At 38.2% G+C, this 23787-nt stretch overlaps 1 protein-coding gene across 7 annotated transcripts in view; it reads right to left on the bottom strand.

The window, feature by feature from the left end:
* LRCH1 (leucine rich repeats and calponin homology domain containing 1) overlaps positions 1-23787 on the bottom strand; it is a 200618-nt gene that overhangs the window by 37753 nt on the left and 139078 nt on the right. For 6 of the 7 annotated variants that reach the window (XM_054446067.2, XM_054446068.2, XM_063650847.1 and 3 more), the window contains 8 exons: positions 23307-23412; positions 20925-21049; positions 16564-16631; positions 14752-14838; positions 10806-10895; positions 10657-10693; positions 3894-3947; positions 3140-3212 (listed from right to left, as the gene is read on the bottom strand). In XM_054446067.2, coding sequence (XP_054302042.2) covers positions 3140-3212; positions 3894-3947; positions 10657-10693; positions 10806-10895; positions 14752-14838; positions 16564-16631; positions 20925-21049; positions 23307-23412 — 640 coding nt within the window. Of the gene's footprint in view, positions 1-69; positions 175-3139; positions 3213-3893; positions 3948-10656; positions 10694-10805; positions 10896-14751; positions 14839-16563; positions 16632-20924; positions 21050-23306; positions 23413-23787 lie in introns of all 7 variants that reach the window. The other variant, XM_054446064.2, reaches the window with a different exon arrangement.

Here is a 23787-nt window from a genome sequence, read left to right as displayed (position 1 = left end):
AGATGAATGTTCAGTATACGCATTGGCTTATTAATGAGAACATTGGAGAATAGGTACAAATCCACCTACCATTGTCACTGTCTCCTTCAGATGGAACACTGTAGCTAGAGCTGTCCCATGTCTGTGCCTGTGTAAGTGTGTTGAAGGAGATAGGAGGAAGAATGAGGGCTGGGTCTGCAGGGGAGCCAGAGAGCCAGTCCGCGTACAGTTGCACAAGGACCAGGAAAAACCAAAGGGGCAGCAGCATTTCACAAATGGCATAGGGTTTGCATGGAAATGAAGAGTGGATTTCATTTACATGGGGTTTAATTTCAAATGCACAATATAGGAGAAGAATGAAAGATGGTGCATGGAATAAAAAGAATGATAAAAACTGAGTGTTAGTACCCATCAATCATACACTTTGCATGCAGTTCATATTTGTTAATCTTAACAGTTCTGCAAGCCCACAGACTTAGAGTACTAATGAATCAGGTCAGAGGAAAGAAAGAGTACCCATAGGTTAGGTAGATAAAAAGCAAAAGACCTGCCAGATACGTTCCTCAAAGACTTTCTAAAAAACTAACAAAATATGATTCACACACAAAAAAAATTGGTGACATAGAATAAAACTTAATATGTGTAAATATATCTATTATTTAGAAATAAAACTATTACAGAATCATCATTTACCATTAGTGATTTTTTCTCCAAAGCAATGTCAAATTTCTTTTTAAAGACACCTGTAGTTCTATTGGCATGCTTTATAGATAGCTGAATCTAGCTAATTCTTTTCTCAATCCTGGACATACCTCTAAATACTGTTTTCAATATTGCTCAGTTAAAAAACAAAACATAAAAAAATGTTGGAGACTAGTGCAGTCTATTTAACAACAAATCCAATTAACCAACAGAGATCAATCAATTTCAAGAACTTCTGAGTTGGTCATTTATGAAATGATACCAACTCTTATTTTTGCACTAAATATCCATATGGCAATTTCATATTTAGGAAATATCTAGATTATTTTTTATTCAATCATAAGGCAGGGCCAGTAAAATAAATGGATATAATTCTAGATATAAATATTTGGGTATGTGCAGTTGTCTTTGTTTGGGAGGAAAACACAAAGAAATGAAAGAAACTGTCAGCCTACTTTAAGAATCTAAGTTCTTATTTCAACTTGCTAATTTAAGCAGTCTGTTTTTATTTATAACACAGAAATCACATAAATCCACATACTTTCAAAATAAAAATGAATTGGCTTTAAGCATTCTAAAGCTACTCGATCAAAAATGGTTTCTATCTTTTAAAACTATATGCTTTCCAGTTAAGATTACTATATATATTACTTTCCAGAAAATGTGAAAAATACACTTAAGCATATATATTATTTTAAAATTACTAAATGAAAAAAGTCTCCATACATAATGCAAGTTTTTAAAGTTCCAATATGTCACTTGATGATCCTGAAGGTAAATAGCATTATTTACAGCAACCAAACTCCATAGAGCTTTCAACAGCAAGAACAATTTCTACATTGGTTAGTCAGCATTATAGAAAGGCTGGAAGCTTGGAGAGGAAATTAACTTTGTTTTCTGCTACTCAAAATAAAAGCTCCATTTATTTTTCACTGCTACAAAGAATGTGAAATGGTTTAACAGCCCCAGTACAATGTAAACCCTAACTGTAATAAGTTGAGTTTGGACTCTATAAAAAGAATAAAAAGTCACCAAAATAATTCTACAATTGCAAGTTATACATTCAAAAGAATATTATTCTTTGAAGATCCATTCAACTTTTGATTTGCTCAATTATGCCATGCTTTTAAATTGTGTAAAACTGACTGTGAGGATTAGGAGACAGTCCGCAGCTCAATATGAGGTCCTCAGCATGTAAAATAAGCCTCCTGGTGGGTGGTCACTGAAGGCACAGATGAGGTGTGCCTGGACTCACCTCCATTCCTCCCAGGACACACCTGAGACCATGGAAATGAAAACCCAGCCAAGGGCCTCAGCCCGGAACTGATCACATTTGCTTAGCTCCAAACATGAGAAGACCAGCCATTTGAGTTTTATTTCATGTAAAATTTGGCTCTCCATAAAACACTCACTAACCCTTGTCACACTCAAGCACTTTCTCAAATGGCTTTTTTTCTATAGCCCATTCAAACTGCCAGGAAACCATTACACCTGGCCACTTGTTACCCATCAATCAACCTGCCCCAAGAATGAAAAACATTTCCTTTATTAAAGAATCATCTTTGTTTTTCCTATGGGTGCCTTTTTGCAAAATATACACATGTGTAACCTCTACTGTTGTCAAAATGCTTTACTGGAGAACTCAAGAACATCTGAGTTCTCTACCAGCTCTTACTTAAAAGTGTCTGAATTCTTTATTAGCACTTGCTTAAAAGCATGAGTAGTAAGTGTAGACTAAATACCAAAGAGTCAAAAATATTAAAACAAAGAAAGACCTAAAAGAAGGAAGATTAGCAACAGAACTTCAAATAAATGGAGAAATCAGAAAAGTCCAATTTTTCTATAGAGTGCTTTCTTTTCAAAAGCAACCATTATTTTGTACATTGCCATAATTTACTTTTGTGACTAAACTAATAACAAATTAAAATAAAATTGGTAATATAAGCAGAATGCTTTCTCAAAAGACTTTTTAAAAAGTAACTCCTGACCACTCATGCAAGCTTTGAAATGACCACTCTGTTATGTGAGTAAACACACAGAACCTACCAGACTCAGAAAGCAAATGAGGATGTCTCAGAAAGGAGTCACTTTTCCAGAGGCAGGCTGCCCCTTAACTCAGCCGAGCACCAGGAACCACTGGGGCCAAAGGGCAGCTATTTTATCTTCCTTAGGTAAAAAAAAATCAACAGAGTATTTCTTCCCCGCTTACGTGCTCCCACCACCCTTTTTTTCTTTGCTCTGATTCAAACGAAGATAGGATATCCACTACTGATAACACGGACTTAGCTGATTCACTGAAAACAAAGCTACAAACTCTGGCCTCCCCTAGCTGTAGACGCCAGGATTTCGGCTCAGCAGAACTGACAAGGATGTGCACATTGATAATGCATACACTTAAAAGGCTCAAGAGAAAGCAATGAGTTATTTAGTGTAAGAATGGGCTGAGGTTTTCATTTACCTGATCGAGGCTTCAGGCCAAATGGAGCTGTGCTGTTTGTGGTAGGAGAGACTGCAGGGGAGTTCTCTCTAATCTGTGGTGTTGGAAGGAAAGGAAATTAGGAAAAAAATAAAAGGAAAACAGAAGAAGAACTATGTATGGTTTTCTATGTTCAAGGACTGTAACAAAACTACTCCCTTTTTGCATTCACTGCTGTGTGATGAAGTCCTGGCTAAAAAAAATCACTTTGTAAAGATGTTAAATGGCATAACCAACAGAATGTTGTTTTAGAGTGACCCACTCAATTTGTTTTGTCCATTTTAAGAACATTTTACAATTATGTGACACTGGCAATCCTCTTGCACAGCTGTGTGCATGGGCGCACGCACACACACACATATATCCACTTATATCCAAAAGAGGGCACATCTGATGAGGAAACAGATAATACTGAACTCAGTAATATTGAATCACACACTGAATCATTTATGGAGAACAAGACATTCTAAATGTTTCCTATTTGAGTGATCTTCATTCTGTGTTCTTGTAAAGATGTTCCCACATTCGGTTTTTAAAAATATATCTCATAAAAATTAATCTTTAATTATGAATAGGACCAGATAAAGCTATGATAGCTAATAAGAGTTAGATGGATTCCCCCAAAGACTCAATTAATTAATTAATCACAAGTCTTAGATTATATATTTCTGTAAAAGATATTCCAATCCAGCCATCAAGAAACACCTCACCTTCCATTAATCTTCAAGAAACTTACCTCATTTGGAGAATACTGGCTCCCGTTACTCTGTAATGTTAGATCACTTTGCACCTTAAAAAAGAAGAAAAAAGCATGGTATGTTCCATTAGACTGTGAAACTGTTGAGACAAGAACTTCCTCTTTCTTACTGCCATCATGTCCCCGGTCCATAGGTGCACAATGAATATCTGTTGAATTAATTAGTTAGTGTGTTCAGTAACTAAGTAGACCATACTCATATGTTCTGAAAACATGCAGCTGTATTCATAGAAAAATACATTTAAAGTATTATACAAACTAAGATAAAGAATTTCCCAGAGCAAGGAGTTCACTCCAAAATATCTGTGGATGTCAGCTTACTTGCTAGGTGACCAAGCTGCCTGCTGGTTCCCATCCTCATTTTAATTATGATTTTTAGAAATCGTTCAAGGTAGTACTTCCTAAATATGCAGAATCACATTGGGAGCATTCAATAAATACACGTCTGGACCCCAAATTAACTGGGCAAATCTCATGTTGTCAGTTCAACATCAGATTACTTTGGCAACTACTGGTTAAGAGAAAAAATTATGAATTTTTTCTGTCATAAAACGTGCAGGATTTATAACTGGTCATGGAGAAAAGTCAAGATGACATCCTGATTTCCAGCAGGAATGACTGGGTAGATGGTAGCATCACTGAATACCACGGAGAACACAGGAGCAGTTTAAGAAGAAGTTGATAGTATCAGTTTAGCTATGTAGAGAAAGAGAAATTTGTGGGGCATGGAGATAAAATCTGAATACTGGGGTACAGAGGGGAACTTGAGGCATGAGCTACAGGTTTTGAAGTTATTATTATTTATGGGGTGCCTGAGTCCACGAGGGTGGCCAGATGGTCCACAGAGACAGTGAAGAAGTTGAGGAACAGTGGCTGAGAGCAAAATCTTGTAAAACCAGCATGAAAGGGACACACAGAAACAAGGAGTCCACAAGGGACACACTCTAGTTTCTTACCCAGATCTGCCTTCTTTATAAGGTAGTCAAGAACCCCCTGATCCTCCCTAATAAAAAATTGAGCGTTAGCTCATATAAACACCTTCATATATGCCACCAAATTATTGTACATTTAAGATGCCTGTTCCTATTCATTATTGAGGAGTGCTATTTAAAAATCTTCCCAACTTCGACACAAATCCAAGAGGAAACCATATTTTTAGAATAAAATGTCACTAATATCCCTATTCAATTAAATGGCTTTGATAGAGCTGCTAACAAGTAACTTCAGGTTTGATTCTTTCTATAAGCAATTCTTTCCTCTAGTTTGTCCTATCGTCTCCCAGACCCTTCCCCATTCGATATTATTTATGTATGAGCCATGCAATCAGCAATTCTTCCTGCATGGATGCCAGTGCCACCCACACTTGATGTGGACAGTCACCTAAAGTATGTTTAAAGTCAGATCACGTGATGTGCCACCAATTACAAACTGCTTCATAGTCCTGGCCTCCCCTTTCCATGTGGCTCACACAGAGCTGATTCCCCACAGCCATGGTGTCTTGCTCAACATAGCCTCCTGGCTACAGGGCCAACCCCAAAAATGCCCAAAGTCTAAGTTTACTTTCCTCTCCCTAAACTCTACCTCTTCCCCAGTGTCCCTGAGCACCTAAAACAAGCTCAGGACTGCAGACCATCTTATTTCTTCTGTAAATTTTTCAACATCGAAATCTTACCCCCACAATTAAAAAAAAATTCATTAAAGTGAGGGCAACTTCATAGCCTTCATCTTCCAGTCCTTTACACAAAAACAAGGCTGAATCTAGCACAGGCACTCAACAAATACTGGTGAATTAATATAGGGCTATGCTGAAAGATGTTACTTTCTGCTTGAATGAGAGAGAAGAAAGAATATAAAAATAACCAAATCATAAGTAAGGATCATATTTTAGCTCTGCATAATCCTTATCACTGGCCCTGTGAATTCACTACTCTCTTTTCTTTTCCTTGTGACTTCCTTTTTCCATCAGAGCCAGCTATTCCCCTCCCTTTTTAAAATCATAGAGATGTGTCTGCCAAGGACAGATAACTGCCCTAAGTAAGGTATAAGGAGTGAGAATTCCTTATACCAAATACTCCTCCTTCAACCAAAAAAAAAAAAAAATCAACCTTATGTTAAAATAACACAAAACATTATAAGTTGGAGATAGAATAAAAGTATCTTTTTTTTTTTCTTGAGGTTTTCTTTTTTTTTTCTTGAGGTTTTCTGTCTTCTAGGGACTCCCGAAATCATGGACACAGGTATATATGCGTTTTTAAAACTCTATGAGAGTGAAAGTTCAAAGACATTTTAAGTAGCATGCTAAAATAAAGGTGCTAAGGAAGGTTGGACCTGGTACATTCTGTGAGTACAGAGGAGTAATACAATCTGCCCAATTAGAGCAGAAAATTCACTCTGGAGGCAGGGGTGCAATAGCTGGCGGGGAGGCCCTCACAGCACTGAGCACAGGACCTGTGCAGAGCTGCAGCTCAACACCTACAGGTTTAATGGCCTTGGCCAATGGAACAAACAGACTCATCATTAGAGGGAAAGCTGGGCTGGGCCAACTGACTGAATGATTGATAAATGACTTGTAGGAAAAGTCAAGTTTCCTACTTTAGGAGGATATTAGGCTTTTCCACATAATATAATGGTAGCAAGCATGGTTAAACTTCAGGAAAAACCCGTGAAGCTTTATGAGCATGTGGAAAAGTGTCAGATGATTTTCAATTTAGACAAACACAAGGAAATGAATTTAAAGGGACATAATATACACTTTACCTAAATGATGGAGTGTTTGCAGCTATCAGGTAAGACCCAGAGATCTGTACATCAAATAAGCAGTACACTGAAATTTTGCTTACCAAAGCCTAATCCTTATCATCTAACTTCCTATCTCTTTCCCTTTCTTCTTCCCTCCCTTCCAGGAATCCTCACTAACTACTCACTGTGTACCAGGTACTGAGTCAGGTCCCACTTCGAGTGAGAATGCTAAGTGTTTGTGCTATGCAACGAGAAAGACAAACAACAGGAGAAATAGAGAGGAGATCAATAAGTAGAAATCCATTTTGAAAATCTAGAACTGACTGCAAACATATAGTTCACCTTTGCTGATGGGAAAACAGGAGGAAGCTCTACATAAAACAGTCTTGGGCTGATATTAAGGAAATGTGACATTTAAACATTCCTTCCCAAACCACCAAAATGTTTAATAACAGTAGCAATTTCTAATAACCATTGGAATTGGGTAGTTAGTAAATCAGCGCACATATTGCTATTAGATTAAAAGATGGGATGAGGCTGGGTGCAGTGGCTCATGCCTGAAATCCCAGCACTTTGGGAGGCTGAGGCGAGCGGGTCACCTGAGCTCAGAAGTTTGAGACCAGCCTGGCCAACATGGCGAAACCCTGTCTCTACTAAAAGTACAAAAATTAGCCGGGCATGGTGGCAGGCACCTGTAATCCCAGCTACTCAGGAAGCTGAGGCAGAAGAATTGCTTGAACCCGGGAGGCGGAGGTTGCAGTGAGCTGAGATTGTGCACTTCAACCTGGGTGACAAGAGCGAGACTCTGTCTCAAAAAAAAAAAAAAAAAAAAAAGATGGGATGAAAACTAGATGTAGACAAAACTATGAACTGGGCTCAGTCTATATTTAGCATATACCCATCCCTTATTCCTTCCATACCCATTTACATTACTGGAAGCATTGCTCATGCACACGTAAGTATCATGGCTGCTCTTCTTCTGCCAAGATCTGCTCTGAAGAAAAGGTTTGATGCAATCAGGCACCACTAAGGTTTCTAAGCATGACAAGACTTAGTGCTGCCACTAGTCTACAGCATGAAGAGGCAATATACTGCAGTGGGAAAGTAGGGCCAAGCCTTTTACATGTAAGTGACCTGGCCAGTCACTTGACCTTGAGCTTCAAATCCTGCATCGTCACTCAGGCATAACTCCCACTTTTCACTTATACCTTACCTAGAATGTAAACTTGTAAGTGTAGGACCTCTGCATCTTTAATGCTACTTTCTCAGTGTCCAGAGTGGTGCTTGACACATGGGAGGCAATCAACGAATATTTGTTGAAGAAATGAAATAACGATAACTTATGTAATATACAAAGCACATGGTCTGGCATGTAGCAATACTTCCTTTTTTTAAAAAAAATCAGGAATATATACATCTTGGAAGACAAAATTATTGGAATGACCATCCAATTGTGTATTAAAAATGGAGGGGATATATCTTTATTCCAGAAATTTTGTGTCTTTCTTGTGCTCCTGAAATCACGCACACAGGTGGCCATCTATTTTACTAGAGTCAAAAGTGGGTCTGCAGCTGGATGCTAAGACGGTCTTGAACTATCTTGTCACAGACTGCTTGTTAGTTGCAACGAAAAAATAAAACAGCAATTACACGGTGGAGAAATGGAGTTATGTCTTGATTGGGTGATCAAATTAACATCACCAAAGAGGGACAGATGGACATAGTGTGGCCCCAAATGTGATGCCCTGAGATGGTCACAACATCACCTGTGCAGTATTCTAAATCAGAATGCAGAAGTTCAAACTAATCATAAGGAAACATCAGACAGACACAAAATGAGGAACATTATATTAAAAAGGAGGAGGTTTGTGTTCCTCAAAATTTCAAGGTCATAAAAATCAAAGAAAGGTCATGGAAACGTTCCAGATAAAAGAAGTTTATAGATACCTGACAATAAAATGCAGTATCTGCAACTAGACTGGATCTTACACTGAAAGGAAAAAAATGCTCTGAAGAGCATCATTAGATTAACTGACAAATTTGGAGGATGGATGATAGATTAGATGAAAATATGTTATCACCATGAATTTATGAAGATGATAACTGAAATTGATTATGTAAGATAAAAATCCATATTCTTAGAAAACACACACTAAAATGATTAGGGATAAAGGACTATGATGTGTGAAACTTACTTTCAGCAAAAGAATTGTATGTGTTGCCGCAGGGACCTCTGCCTAGGAAAACCAGAGACCTTTGTTCATGTGTTTATCTGCTGACCTTCTCTCCACTATTATCCTATGACCTTGCCATATCCCCCTCTCTGAGAAACACCCAAGAATGATCAATAAATACTTAATTAAAAAAAAAAAAAGAGAGAAAAAAAAAAGAATTGTATGTGTTTCAGAAAAAGAACTGTGTGTATGGAGAGAGAGAGAAAGAGAACAAATATAACAAATGTGATAAAATGTTACTAGTAAATCTAATTTTACAAGATTATCATTTTTGCAAGCTTTTGTAGAACACTGCAAATTTTTTTACAATCTTTTATAAGTTTAAAATTATTTTCATAAGTTTAAAATTATTATTACAGGTGTGAGCCACCTGTAATCCCAGCACTTTGAGAGATTGAGGAGGAAGTATTGGTTGAAGCCAGCAGTTTGTGACTAACCCGGGCAACAAAGCAAGATCTCATCTCTCAAAAAATTAAATTTAATTTAAAAAAATTGTTTCCAAATAAGAAGCTAAAAAAGAGGTTAAGTCTGCACAGAACCAAAATCAATCTCAAAGGAAGAGCTTGATGAAATGGGTCCAGGGGAGACTGCAAATAAAAGACTTCCAATGTCCCACTATTGGGTAATTCAATGATGCCTCCTCCACCCAGGGAAGAGGTGGTTCAGTAATTCTGTTTAAAGGCCACACCAATAACAATAATAGAGAAGTAAGCTAATAGCTAACATTTAGGTTCCCTATATTATGTGACATTTTCTGAATTAAAATTCCTAATTCGATCTTTACAATAGGTATTATTATGATCCCAATTACAGTAATGAATGTTTAGAGAGGTTAAGTTCCCCACAGTTAGCCAGTCTTTGAGATGGGACTGATACCTAATATAATTCCAAGTCACTGTGCTTAACAATGAAACCACACTCTCTAGCAACATGGCTTTTCCTTTTATATTAATACTTCCCTTTTCCTTATTTCTTCAACATAGAGACAAAGTTAATAGTGTGAAACCGGTTTACTATAGTACATGTGCAAACACCTCAGTGGGGCATAAAGTGTTTGTACACAATCTTGGTGCCTAAATTAGCCATCTGAAATCCATTCAGGAAATGGGTTGTAGCCTATGTTTCATTCCCAAATCACCAGCTCAAACTTATCTCTCTAATCCTGGGGTAACATTCTGGCTTTAGGACATTCTAAGCTCATCTCTAGCTTTATGTCAAAACTGCTTTCTTTACAGCCATCCAAATTTCACTCCATGTAACTCTACTGAACCCATCCTTACCCTGTCTTCAAATATCCCCACCAGTTTCTCTTCATGATATTCTCTTAATCCTCCTCGACATTCCCAAATCATTTGTTCTTGTCTTTCAGGTGTTTTCTAGCTAATTTCCATCTGGCCAATTCCCAGACCTTTTCTTGGCTCTAAAATCTACACTGAATGGTCCTCCTCCAGGTTCTGACACACAGGCAGATTCCCTATGTATTTTAGTTGCCATTGCTTGACTCAGCAAGATGATGTGAGGTAAAAAATCTACAGAATCTCATAGAAATAGCCAACTCTCATCTTTAACAGAAGGTGAGGTATAGTAGAAAAGCAGAACTAAAGAGGCAAACGTATAAACAAGTTGAAAAATCTGTCCTGAACAAATCTGAATATCGGCCTCATTAATAAAGATGTTTCACTCCTTGACAAATCTTTACAGAATGTGGCGGCCAGTATTCCATAGCAAAATATTGCACAGAGTTCTGGTGAATCCACCATCAGCCTTACCTCACACACCGGAGATGTCTCCAGCTGTATTTGACCACTGTGAGAACAAGGAAAGAAAAAAAAAAAGATATAAAGTGAAATTTAAAGCATAAAAATGTCAGTGTATTATGAAAAGAGAAAACATAATTTGTTATAAAAGGTAAGCATACTTCAGTGCAGAATCTTGTAATTCTAAGGCTTCTGCTGATCCCATAGGATATAGGTTTAAAACACTTCTCTCTGTAATATCTGTGCTTAATCTAAAGAGTAGGAAAAAAATATATTAGTAAATTTATTAAACTTTTATTTTTAATAAATTCTATTGGTCTTATCTAGTTTAAATTTTTAATTTACTAAAAAGTTATGTTTATCTTTAGGATTAAGTGAGGAAAAGTTTATGACAGAAATTTCAAAGTGCATGGTATTTTCCCACCATATGCCAAAATATAATATTCCACCTGCTATTGGTAATACAATCCAACTTGTTTGTAATATAATAGTAATTTCTAATAAAATCAAAATTTTCATAGGTATACTAAATTTTTATAGCATATACTAAATTTTATTTTAGAACTTTATGAATTTACAGAAGCAAGTCAAGTTGCTGAGAGTATTACATCATAGTATATGTACCAATGGCATTTGGTTTTAATAGGGAGATATACATTATATCTCTCACTTAAAAAAATCATAAGCAATTTGATATGCATTTTTACTTCTGAAATAGTCTCACACAGTTTCTAAATTTCTGCTATTTTAAGAGATGAAGATTTTTTTGTTCTTAAAGACCTATAAAGCCAGGAATTTCTGTAAGTTACATAAAATTTACAAAGTCATCTTAAACACGGATGCATTTATATTATAGAGGCCTATGAAAATGCTGTCAAACTAATGATCAGAAGGCCTTAAGAGAAGAAACCAAGATAAAGACAGAACAGCAATAGCCAACTAAATTTTCTGATGCATAAAAGGTAAACTTTTAAAATTTAATCCCACAATCAATGGCTTAACTAAAAAAGAAAAAATTCCTGGATCTATGAAATGTGAGATAAAAGAAAAAACACAATGTGTATGTAAACTTTTTTATTACTAATATTCAGCCCCAAAGCAGTTAGAAATAAATGACATCTTCAAGTGTCCTCTCTATAACTAAAACAAAACCAGGGCTTTTCATGACTATTACACTGGCTCACAGAACTATTATAAAATTAGATGTCATATTATAATAATTATTTCAGGATAAATAACAATGATCTAAACCAGCCAAAGTAGTGGATTATTTTAGAAAGAAAATGAAAGAATCCATATAAAATTTTACAACATAATATTTTAAAATAGTGCTCCATAAAGATGCGAATCAAGCGTCACTTGGAAGGTTAGTTGGGAATGTTTTCTTCCACTATCTTAATATATTTCCTTCCATTTTAATATATTTCCTTCTTAAAATCCATCTTAATATATTTCCTTCCAGTTTTTCTAAATTTCCTGCACAATTGGTACCTAATTCTATCTATATAATTGGGATCAAACATTGTGTGTTTTTACATACTTTAAAAAAGATATACTTTTTTAAAAGTATAAAAACATTCTATGATATCACTAGAAACTTTAAAAAACATTATATTGGCCACATCACATTCTGTCTTATCAAAGAGTGTAATATACTTAAAGTATCCCCAAATTGTTAGATAATTTCTTTTTCCAAATATTTGCTATTAAAAATACCTACCCCTCATTCTCTATCCCAAATTCCCCAAATTGTTCATGTCTTCTTGTCTCTTAGGATAAGTTCTTAGATTTCACTCCGAAGTTTTATATGTTTCTAGACTTGGTTACATACTAAGTTACTTCTAGAATGGTTTTGCCAATTTACTTCTCCACCGGCAGTTTATGTATTATTTCAAATCCTCATAACCCTAAAAGGTAGGTACTTGTCACCCCCTCTTATAGATGAAGAAATGGGATGCAGAGAAGTCATACAACTTACCCAAGTTAACTGATGCTGCAGCTATGTTTAAAAAATTTCTAGCTAATTCAAGGTCTGTTCTTTCTACAAGCCACCCTACTTCCTGATTCATTATAATGAATACATGCACACGGGTGCACATGCCTACATGTACTAACATACATGTATGAACAACCATACACATGCATGCATACACGTAAACACACATACAGGCTCTCCTGTCCTGTTTCCTGCCCTTTCACTAACTGCCCTTGCTCAGGATGTAGAATTCAGCTCTTTGAACATACCTTGATTAGGTGCCTATGCCATGAGCCAAACATAAGGGAGAATTAACAGCATGAATAATCATGTTTAAACACCATCATTGCCTCCCTCTAAATATAAAATAAAATCTCAGCTCCTTAACAACATCCAAAGCCATCACCTGCATCATTCTATGCTGTTTCTGGTGATTCTCAGTCCTGGCTGCACATCAGAAGCACTGGCTGACTCCAGTCCCCAAAGGAAGTGCCTGGTATCTGTTCTGAAAAAGTTCCACAGGTGATACTGAAGCACACTAGGATGGAGAGCCTCCGTTCTGTCTGAGATTTTCCCAACCTGGCTCCATTCATTCTGACCTTCGTGCCTTTACCTAAGCTTTTCATTCAATCCAGAATTTCTCTTTTTCTTGAAACTGGCAGTCATTAAAGGTCCAGGCCATTATCCTATCCTTCAGGAAGACCAGTCCACCCATCTCCCCTTTTCCTGGGGTTGGGCACTTGCTCGAGTCTATCCTTTTCTTCTCCACTTGAAGCACTTGAATCAATTACAGTTATTTATTTATTTATTTGTTTTATTATTATTTTTTGAGACACAGTTTCATTCTGTCACCCAGGCTGGAGTGTGATGGCATGATCTCGGCTCACTGCAACCTCTGCCTCCTGGGCTCAAGCGATTCTCCTGCCTCAGCCTCCTGAGTAGCTGGGATTACAGGCACACGCCACTATGCCCAGCTAATTTTTGTATTATTAGTAGAGACAGGGTTTCACCATGTTGGCCAGGCTGGTCTCGAACTCCTGGCCTCAAGTGATTTGCCTGCCTTGGCCTTCCAAAGTGCTGGGATCACAGGTGTGAGCCACCACGCCTGGCCCAATTACACTTATAAATAACTTCTCAAGGCAATCTCTATCTATTCTAGTTTAAATTCTCAGAAGGCAAGGGCTGTGTCTTATCTGTCTTTACATCCCCCAAGGTACACACTACAGATCTTCCCATACTCCAAGCACTCAATTAATATCTGCAGAATTGAAATGCTTTTCAAATCAATTGCAAAAGATTTCCAGCTGTACTAAACTGATCTGCCATTATTCTTTCAGGGCCAGACATCATAGGTGGTATATTCTCATCAGCATTCTGGGATACACTAACTACCCTTTTCATAAATTTGCAGAACCCAGCTAGGATTGCTTCATGTGATTCCCGTGTTCATCATATTATAAGACCATATCAGTTTACCAAGTCCTCTAGTTCTCTAGAGATCATGTAGTTGTTACCCTGATACATGATACCTGCTATTGTTTAGCTGAAAAATATTTTGTCTATGGGAATTCCACTACCATTAGTTAAGAAATCGAAAAATATTATCCACATATCCACTGCATATAGTGCCTATTATTGATCAAGTCAAATTCAGATTTTAAAATTATCCTGTATCCCAAATCTTTAGAAATATATTCTTCAGTTAACATACATTTGGCACTACCCCATATAAATATAGTACTACTTGATATACCAATTCTTTCCTTTTTGGAAAACATTTTTTTATATTTTTTATAAATCAGGGGTTTAAACTTTAAGCAATATAAAACATGCCCTTTTACCATATTTTTATTTTCTAAGAATTATACCAAAAACTCCCATATGAATTTCATGAGGGGTGAATGAACTCAATAAAGGGTGGTGGAAAGGGGAAATTGATCTCACTCCCTCCAGAAGTTTACTCTTTTACTTTTGCATCTTGGGAAAACAGGCAATAAACATGACTTTTCTTTGTTAGTAGCTGGACTGGGCCAAAATCGTCTGTGTAGGTATTTTAGGAATTTAGACAATGTACTCCATACATTAGTATGCATTATTTACACGTGAAACCTGGACCAAGGAGACACACATACCCATTGGGATCTTGCAGCAAATCTACTGCTTCTCTCAGCTGCTCGATCATTGCTATATCCATGTCCTGATCTTTGGATGAACTTATTCTGTAACATGAAACCAAGCATAAGAATGAAAACGATCAATACAACATGAATATCATCTAATTTCTTAAAAAGCAAACTTACAAAAATCCATCTAACATATGAAAATGATTTTGACAGATTCAGTGTTATGGTGAAAATGTGTTTGTACCTGGTGGGGTGGGATGCCAGAGCACGGTGGGAAGAGCCTGAGTAGGGGAAGCCCAGCTATGCTGTAAAGCAGCTCACATAAGATTTTCATGCCTGTGCACCCCTAACTGCCCCTGTGCACAGTCAGGCAATGGCCTAGATGAGAGGCTCTCACCGTTGTGCTTTACTGAGTTCTAGGGGGTTGCATGGAGGGGATCAGCTGGCTGAGTCTGTACTATTTCTGGGCCTTCCAACTCCCGTTCAACCAGTTTTATTACTTTCATGCATATAGGGTTTCAGTGTGGGACAGTGGTTCTCAGTCCAAACTCTAGATGCAGCAAAATCATCTGTGGAGCTTAAAAAACATGCCAGGCCCTATACGTCCAAGTGGGTCTGACTAGGGGTTCAGCATTTTATAAAGCTCTACAGATAATCCTGGTTTACAGCCAGGGTTGAAAGCACAAGGTATGAGATTGAGAATGGAGTTTCCAAAAGTTTATATAGTTTAAAAACAACTGCCTCTTTCCCTACGATTCTCTGATTGTATAATCAAGCTAGGCCTCCGTGGCTCTCAGCAGCATATCCAGTGAGTAGCTGGTAATACAGACCGTGACCAGAGAGGAGCTTTCCAATGTTTTTAAAGGGCAAGAGAGATTTGATCATGGCAAGCCCTTCCCACTATAGAACGTAAGCCAATGACTTTCTGTAAGGAGAAAAGTTTTAACAATGGGATAAATCCTCACTAAGAAGAAAAACCCTACAAGGTATGATGGAGAGTCCACACCTGCCTCCCAGATTACAGAAATAAAAATCCTGGGAACAAAAACTATACTCTATGCCACAGAGTCTAAACTCAATTCCCCTGGACATGGTTCATTGTCTGATGGGATCACACGCTCCCCCCGCCCCCGTAAATCTTGCTAAATAAATATTTATACACAGTAGAGTAGAAGGATTATCTGTCTGGTACAAGATTACTTGGGTTCAAATGCTGGCCCTCTGTGACCTTGTGGCAAGATAATCAATCTCTCTGTGCCTCAGTTTTGTCATCTGTGAAATGGGGGACAAGAACAGAACTTATCTGTTAGGAGTGTTGTAAAGGTGAAATGAGTTATGGCCTGTGAAGTATTTAGGACAATGCCTGGCACATGATGTTGAATAAATGGTAGCTCTGGCAGTTAGAAGTGTTGGGACCAGAAGCCTATGGTGTTCTCAGATCTTGAAGGGGATGACTTGAGGTAAAGAAGGAGATCAGCGTTACAGACTACTTCAGGTCCAGCTGTTGGCTTCTTCAGGCAATTGTATGGATGGTAGAACCTCCAATCTAGAAATTCTAGCTAATTCTCTGAATCACATTACTACCCACAACCTCAAAATAAATTAAGACTCAAGGCCAAGGAAGAGGTTTGTACTGCCCAATACCATGACAAAAAGCATCAGACAGAGAAAAACTGGCAACTTCTTATCAATATTGTCTGTAAGAATATCAGCTTGCCCACAGAAAAGCAGGCCAAAATTCTATCACAACAGAACTGCCAGACTGCTTGCAAAGTGGATTTTAGAGTGATGATGGCTTGTAACCGAGGCCTCGGCACTCACATGCCCTCAGTTTGCCAGTGCACATCCTCTTCTATCCGTAACAGCTCTTCACAGTCTTCTGCTCTTGCCTGTGGACAAAACACACAGGGTTCCTGAAAACCACTGGCTACTCAGTAGTCAGGAGCCAAAACCTGCCCAGCTCATGTTTATAACAGCGTTATTCACAACAGCCAAAAGCTGGAAACAAGCCGAACAGCCATCTATGTAGGCATGGATAAACAAATCTGGTATGTACATGCACTAGAATATTACTCAGCCTTAGAAAGAGGGAAATTCTCAAGCATGCCATACACACAGATAAACCTGGAGGACATTATGCTATGTGCAATGAGCCAGTCACAAAAAGACAAATACTGTACTGATTACACTTATATAAGGTGTCTACAGTAATCAAATTCATCCAGACAGAAAGTAGAATGCTTGCTGCCAGGGGTTGCTGGGAGGGAACAAGGGAGTTGTTATTTAAAGGGTACACAGGGTCAGTTTTGCAAGATGAGAAGAGTTCTGGAGATAGGCTACACAACGTGAATGTAGTTAAAACACTCTGAACTACATGTACATTTAAAAAATGGCTAAGGTGTACATTTTGTAAGTATTTTCCCATAATTAAACATTTTTAAATTTAAAAAAATGTGGCCCAAGACCACAGCATCTGTTAACTTATCATCAGAAATTTAAAGCTTTACTGGATTTCCTATTGCCCTTTTAGCACCTCCTTGTATTGAGAGATCCCTCTCCTGTGCTTGTGGGTCACCTGTGAAGATGCTTCCTAGTGTTTGTAGAGCAGGGATGTGTGTGTAAGTGTGAGTGTGCACACATATGTGTGTAGTGGGGAAAAGAGAAAGTATAAAATTCTTAACAACAGAAAAGTGCTTCCAATTGCATCTAACAGTTTTCATGTGTACAACATCCGGAATTCACTCAAATGTTCTCCCTGCACCATCACCCCACTTTTTCCCAAAGCAGCAATGTAGTGACACTAGCTATTTAGAAAGGCATGTACCACCATGAGCCTTCCACAGGCTTCCTTGCACATTCATCTCTGACACAGAGAAACGCTGCTTTAACCCAGCGGATGGCTAGAATGAAAGCCAACCTGAATAGGGCCACATTTCCCTAGCTAGGAGAGAACACCAGCCCAAAGGACCATTTTTGGTGTCAAGGTTCTGGCATATCATTAACTAACTGGGGACCAGCCAGTCCTCCAGATGTGTTGTTAGGACAAGACTTTTCCCAAGGACATGGCTAGCTGTCCAATGCTGGACTCTGGCTGGGAACACACTTGGACTTTTTCTGCAGTGATTATACTTTTCATGTACCATACAGTCAATGTATAAAAGACTGTGCCACCCTCCACACTCCAAATGACAGAAAAATTCATGGGTAAAAATATACTACCAGAAATGACCAAGACAACGTGTTCTTACTTCATTTTGTTGGGTTTCAACCATAGAAGCAATGGGTATTTCTTTTTAATTTTTTGTTTCAAAACTAAAAGTAGCCAATAGTATAAAATGTCTCTTTTTTTCAATAGGCAAAACAGGCGTACTGGGTTGCTTTTGCTAAGTTAAATGGTTTTACAGTTGATCCTCATTATCTGTGGATTCTGCATTTGTGAATTTGCTTATTCACTAACATATATTTTTAGTCCCAAAACCAGTATTTGTGGTGAGGTCATCTGCAGAGTGGTAAAAAATTTGAGTCCCAGGATGTGTATGTTCCCAGATGAGGTGGAACAAGGTGACATTCTGCTTTCTTCTTTCAGCTCTCTTATTGTAAATAAGTGTCCTTTTTCACAGTCCAGTTAGTGCCATGTTTTCACACTGTTGTGTTTTTTATTGGTGATGTCACTTTAAAATGGCCCCAGACATAGTACTGAAGTGCTGCCTTATGTTCAGAAGCCCAAGGAAGTTGTGATGTGCCTTACAGAGGACAATACGTGTGTTAGACAAGCTTCCTTCAGGCATGAGTTACAGTGCTGTTGGTTGTAATGTTCATCAATCAATATATGTTAAATAAGGCATGGTTGTAATGTTCATCAAAACAATATATATTAAATAAGGTATCTTTAAACAGAAATACACACAAACCAAGGTTATGTGCTGATTGGTTGACAAAAATGTTGTGAGCAGAGGGTGCAGAAACCCAGCCCTCTATTTCCCCAGTGAGTTAGGGCTCAGTATTGGATAATTCGATACGCACAGTGATGTCACACAACATAACTGCTGTGAATAATGAAAATTGACTGTGGTTGCAAAGGTCCAAGATGCTTATTCAGTAAAGAAAACAGGATTATGTAAAGCATAGAACTCTGTTTTTCTGAGAAAGCGTCTCACTCTTTCACCCAGGCTAGAGTGCAGTGGTGCAGTCATGGCTCACTGAAGACTCACTTTCCCAAGCTCAAGTGATCTTCCCTCCTCAGCGTCCTGAGTAGCTGAGACTCAAGGAGCACACCACCACACCCAGCTAGCTTTTGTTTTTTTGTAGAGATGGAATCTTAGTATGTTGCCCAGGCTGGTCTTGAACTTCTGGGCTCAAGTGATCCTCCTGCCTCAGCCTCCCAAAGTGGGGGATTACAGATGTGAGTCACTGCGCCAGGCCAAGCACAAGTTGAAAGACTTAAAGTTGATGGATATCAAGCCTAACATGGGCCTGATTTTCAAGCACAATTTTTCCTTAACTTGTTGTAGATGTTTATTTTATCATTAACATTTTTCTTTTGATTTTCCAAGAGAAGTATCTTCCAGAAAGCATTTGCCAAGTTGACTTCCACACCCCTATCTGCTCCTCTAGTTTCCATCCACAGGACCCATTCTGTAGAGCAGCCATTTCCATGAAGTCCTTGAAATCTCTGAATCCAGGGAAATTTGCTTTTCTGAAACAATATGCTTTATTTTTACTAACTGCTTTGTTTCCTCTAGAACTTAAATATGGGTATCTTCTTAACACATTCTTCAGGGTTTCCATCTTTACCTTAGATTCTTAACTTAAGATGAATGCTTTATATACTCCAATTTTCACATTTTCATGGAAGAATCGTCCCCACAGAGCTGAGAGATAGGGTCTAATCTGGGGAAGCCTTGTAGAACCAGTGGCCTGAGAGGAATGTCATTAGATTTGCACTTTAGAAAAATGTTTGGTGGCAGAATATAAAGAGTGTGTGTGTGTGTGTGTGTGTGTGTACACACATGCATGCATGCATGGGGGTGCAGCATTGGGTAAGAAGTGGAGTGGGCGGGGTGGTGCCTGAAGTAATCAAAGTGAGAAACTATGAGGCTCAAATGAAGCAATGTCAACGGAGACAGGACAGAAACAAGGCAATGGGTGCGATCTATTTTAAAACAAGGATGTATGGATTAATGACATTAAATATAGCAAGTAAAGAGTTAAGGCTCTCTGTGTTTTATCCTTCTATACAACTTCTGTAATCTATAAACGTATGTCACGCTCATTATTTTTATCTTGAGGCCATAAACATGTCCTGAGCACACCAAGGTCTCCCACAGTGTAAAATTCAGCTGTTTTCCTCTCCATTTCCTTGAAGGTGATGCCCAGAGATGTTAATTTGGGCTGGGTCCAGCCATCAGGACACAATGCTCAGAAAATAAAGATGAGTACTTAGGGATCCCATTCTTGGCTTCAACATAATAACTCAGAAGTTACCTTGAAGCCACAGTGAATCTGAATTTTACAAAAACAATAATCTTTATGATTCTTGGGCGCCGCAACCTGAACCAAAAGGGCTGGCAGAAACATACCAAGCACCTAATCTTGTTGTGAAGTGGAACCTTCACTATCTGCTTCAGTAAAGGGCTAGTTTTTCTTTCCTCCCTTTGTTGCTACTAAGATGAAGGTTTTCCTGCCAACTTGGCAACCTCACCTGTCCTTTCAATGCCTTGGGGCACCTACGAAAGTTCAGGAATAAGTGTCCTCAGAGAGATCTTTCCAAAAAGGAAAGACATTCATTTCTCAATTTTAAAAGTCTCCACTTTTGTCTTCACACTGTAAATATACTCCCAAGAAAAGAATTTATCTAGAACATGTTGAAAAGAATGTGAAACTATTTCAGCTTTTACTGCGTGGTAATGGTCACACTAATGAGTTTGCTAATTTGTACGATGCACTGAGTAGTGGAAAGAAAATCAGATCCATAAACAGACAAATGGAGAGGCACACAGGGCAGGGACCAGCTCCTCACATCAGCAAATAGACACACTGAGTGCTGAGATGTTTGGAAGGCTTCAGGGAGGGTGCAGCAAGCTGGACATTGAAGGGGATGGATTGGCAACCTTGAACTTAAATTGTAAGGTGCCAAACAGAAGGAAATGAGTAAAAAACGTAGTTGATCCTGAAAATCTTGCCTTATAGTTCATAAATTCTGAATGGAGACCATCTGCTCTGTCAGTAAACTGGTCTCTTTCTTCTCCTGAGTTGGTGCTGTCACCCAAAAGGGAAGGCTCCGGTTGAAATTCCTGATGAAATTCCCCTATTAGGAAAATATAGAGAGACGGAAAGCATGATTTCATGAACAGAAGAGCAAAACACAGCTGATCTTCAAATATGATCTAATCACTTCAAGTCTTCTGTGTTCCCTATGAAGAAGGTATATGAAAAACCCAAGTTTTCTCTTCCCTGCAGGGAGGAAAAGATAAAAATAAAATAAACTCAGAAAGCCCCAAACTGAGCTTAAAAAGTCAAGGCCTCTCTGGGCTTAGTTCCCTATGAGAAAAATATGATTTTCTCTTACTTTTCTAATGAATGGAGAAAAGAAAGTATAAAAGAGGGCTTTTTTGCCCTCAGTAATATGTGACTATGTATTTCATATTTAAAATCCAACAAATATTGAGCAGCTACTAAATGGCAGGTATTATGCTAAACATTTTAGGGATTAAAAATTCAGCCAAATCTGACTCCTGTCCTTAAGCAGCAAATAATCTCAAGGAAGAATGTGGGAGGGGAACTAGACAAGAGCCCCAAATCATAACAGCAAAAGAAGTGTCTACAAGAAGGGCCACACAGAGGTGACAGCATGCCCAGATGGGGCACATCCACCTAGAATGTGTTCCAGGGGAGGTGGGGGAGCAAAAGGAACACCCTGCAGAACTCTTCCAACTGTTCTGAAGATGAAAAAGAACCATACTGGGCCACCCTTTAGACACTCTGAGCCAATGCAATACCCACATCTAGACGAGAGGGGGAAGACCCACTGGTAACAAATTACATAATTCTTTTATTTGAAAAATTTGCCTAAAATACCACCTCCTATAGTGTATAATATTACTAGTTTATATGAATTAATAAAGTGGCAGTTATATTTGTATATAAAGCATACAGCTATGTTTTTAGACAACATATGGTTCCCATGATAATCTCAGGTAAACAGAAATGCTAAACTTAAAAACCTAAGTGTAAGAAGTGAAAGCAAACACTAAGGTTTGAGTGAACTTAAACAGCTCTCCTATCACGAATAAGAGCATATTCCAACTATTTATGAGAAGATCCAGTATATTAATCCAGTTCTACACTATTCATACATTGTGAAACAGTCTCTGCCACAAATGAGTAAAACTAAACGTTTGTATTTTCCTTAAAAGTCATGGTGAAACGGGGGCAATCAAAAAATTGCCATAATGTTACCCAATGACGGCTTCTAACCAAGATATGAAATGTATTACAAGGATCTTGAAGGCACACAAGATAGAGCATTTAGTGGTCATTTGATGATTATTAAAGAGTCACAGAATTTTCGAGCTAAACTCGACCTTTGGTATTACCTAATCTAATCATCTCATGTACAGGTGAGGGAATCAAGGTCACCTGACTGGACCAAAGTAAAGTAGCTTCTTGAACACGCACCCCAACTACATTTCCCACCCTCACGTGCAGTGCGATGTGGCCATGGGATGAAGTCTAGCTTATCAGTGATGGGCACTCCTTCCAGGCCCAGTCCATAAAAACCTCCCACGAGCAAACCTCCACGCTCTTCTTCTGGTATAAAACATATGGACATGAAAGTTTTGGAAGCCCTGTGTTAAAGATGATGGAGTCATGGTATGAAAGGAGCTTGGGTCCTTAAATCAACACTCAGAGGGGAGTTGTCTGCCAATCACTAACTCCACTTGAACTTAATTTGGACTGTGTTGAGCCACTGAGATTTGGGAATCTTCTATGTTACGGCAGCTAGAGTTTTCCTAACTAATATATCTATCATATCAATATTTTCTTTCCAAGAATGGATTTAAAGAATTAGCTGGGCATGGTGGCAGGTGCCTGTAATCCCAGCTACTCAGGAGGTTGAGGCAGGAAAACCCCTTGAACCCAGGAGGTGGAGGTTGCGGTAAGCCAAGATGACGCCACTGCACTCCAGCCTGGGCGACAGAGCGAGACTCCGTCTCAAAAAAAAAAAAAAAAAAAAAAAGAATTTTATCCAAGTCTTCAGAATGAGATTAGTTCTACTACGTACTGTAGTAAGTAGTACTACACACACATCAGCTGTGTGACCAATGGCAAGTTACTTAAACTCTCTGAGCCTTGGTTTTCTCACCTATAAAATGGAGATGATTAGAGTATCCATCTTAGACTTTAAAATTTTAAATGAGATCAACTTCCCAGAAGAACACAGTACCTGGTACATAGGAAATACTCTAGAAAGATTATCACTGCCCTATCTGTGCACAGGTTATTTTCAACATAACATCTGAAACTGAAAAACAACCACTTTCTCCACATTTTTATTCTCAGACCTTTGACGGGGCTAAGGCGATGGCACGAGTCCTCCTTGATGATCTGTTCTTCTTCCATGATGTTTGACATTGGCACATTGAGGCTAACAGTGTCTTCGTCAGAAGGCTAAAAAGATACAGTGCACTGTTTAACTCAAGAGAAGTGTTATCAATGTAGATAAGGAGAACGCTATGTAATAAAACAACATCCTGTGATTCTCACAAACATCATATTGAATATAAGTTGCCAGATACAAAGGTCAATTCCACTTATGTAAGTTCAAAAAATGCAAAACTAATCCATGGTATTTAAAATTAGAGAGAGGTTATTCTTGGGGTTGGGGTGGGGCTTCTGGGGTACTGGTAAAGTTCTGTTTCTTGAACTGGAAGCTGGTTATACGGGTGTGTTCACATTGTGAAAATTCATGGAGCTAACACTTATGGGCTTCTCTGTGTTTTCTTCTCTCTGTTTTAAGCTGAAATCTTGTCAGGTACTGATACA

Source organism: Pongo pygmaeus, chromosome 14 (assembly GCF_028885625.2).
Source record: "Pongo pygmaeus isolate AG05252 chromosome 14, NHGRI_mPonPyg2-v2.0_pri, whole genome shotgun sequence".
Lineage (NCBI taxonomy): Eukaryota > Metazoa > Chordata > Mammalia > Primates > Hominidae > Pongo > Pongo pygmaeus.
The sequence above is the reverse complement of the archived record's forward strand: the minus strand, read 5'-3'. Positions and strand labels throughout refer to the sequence as shown.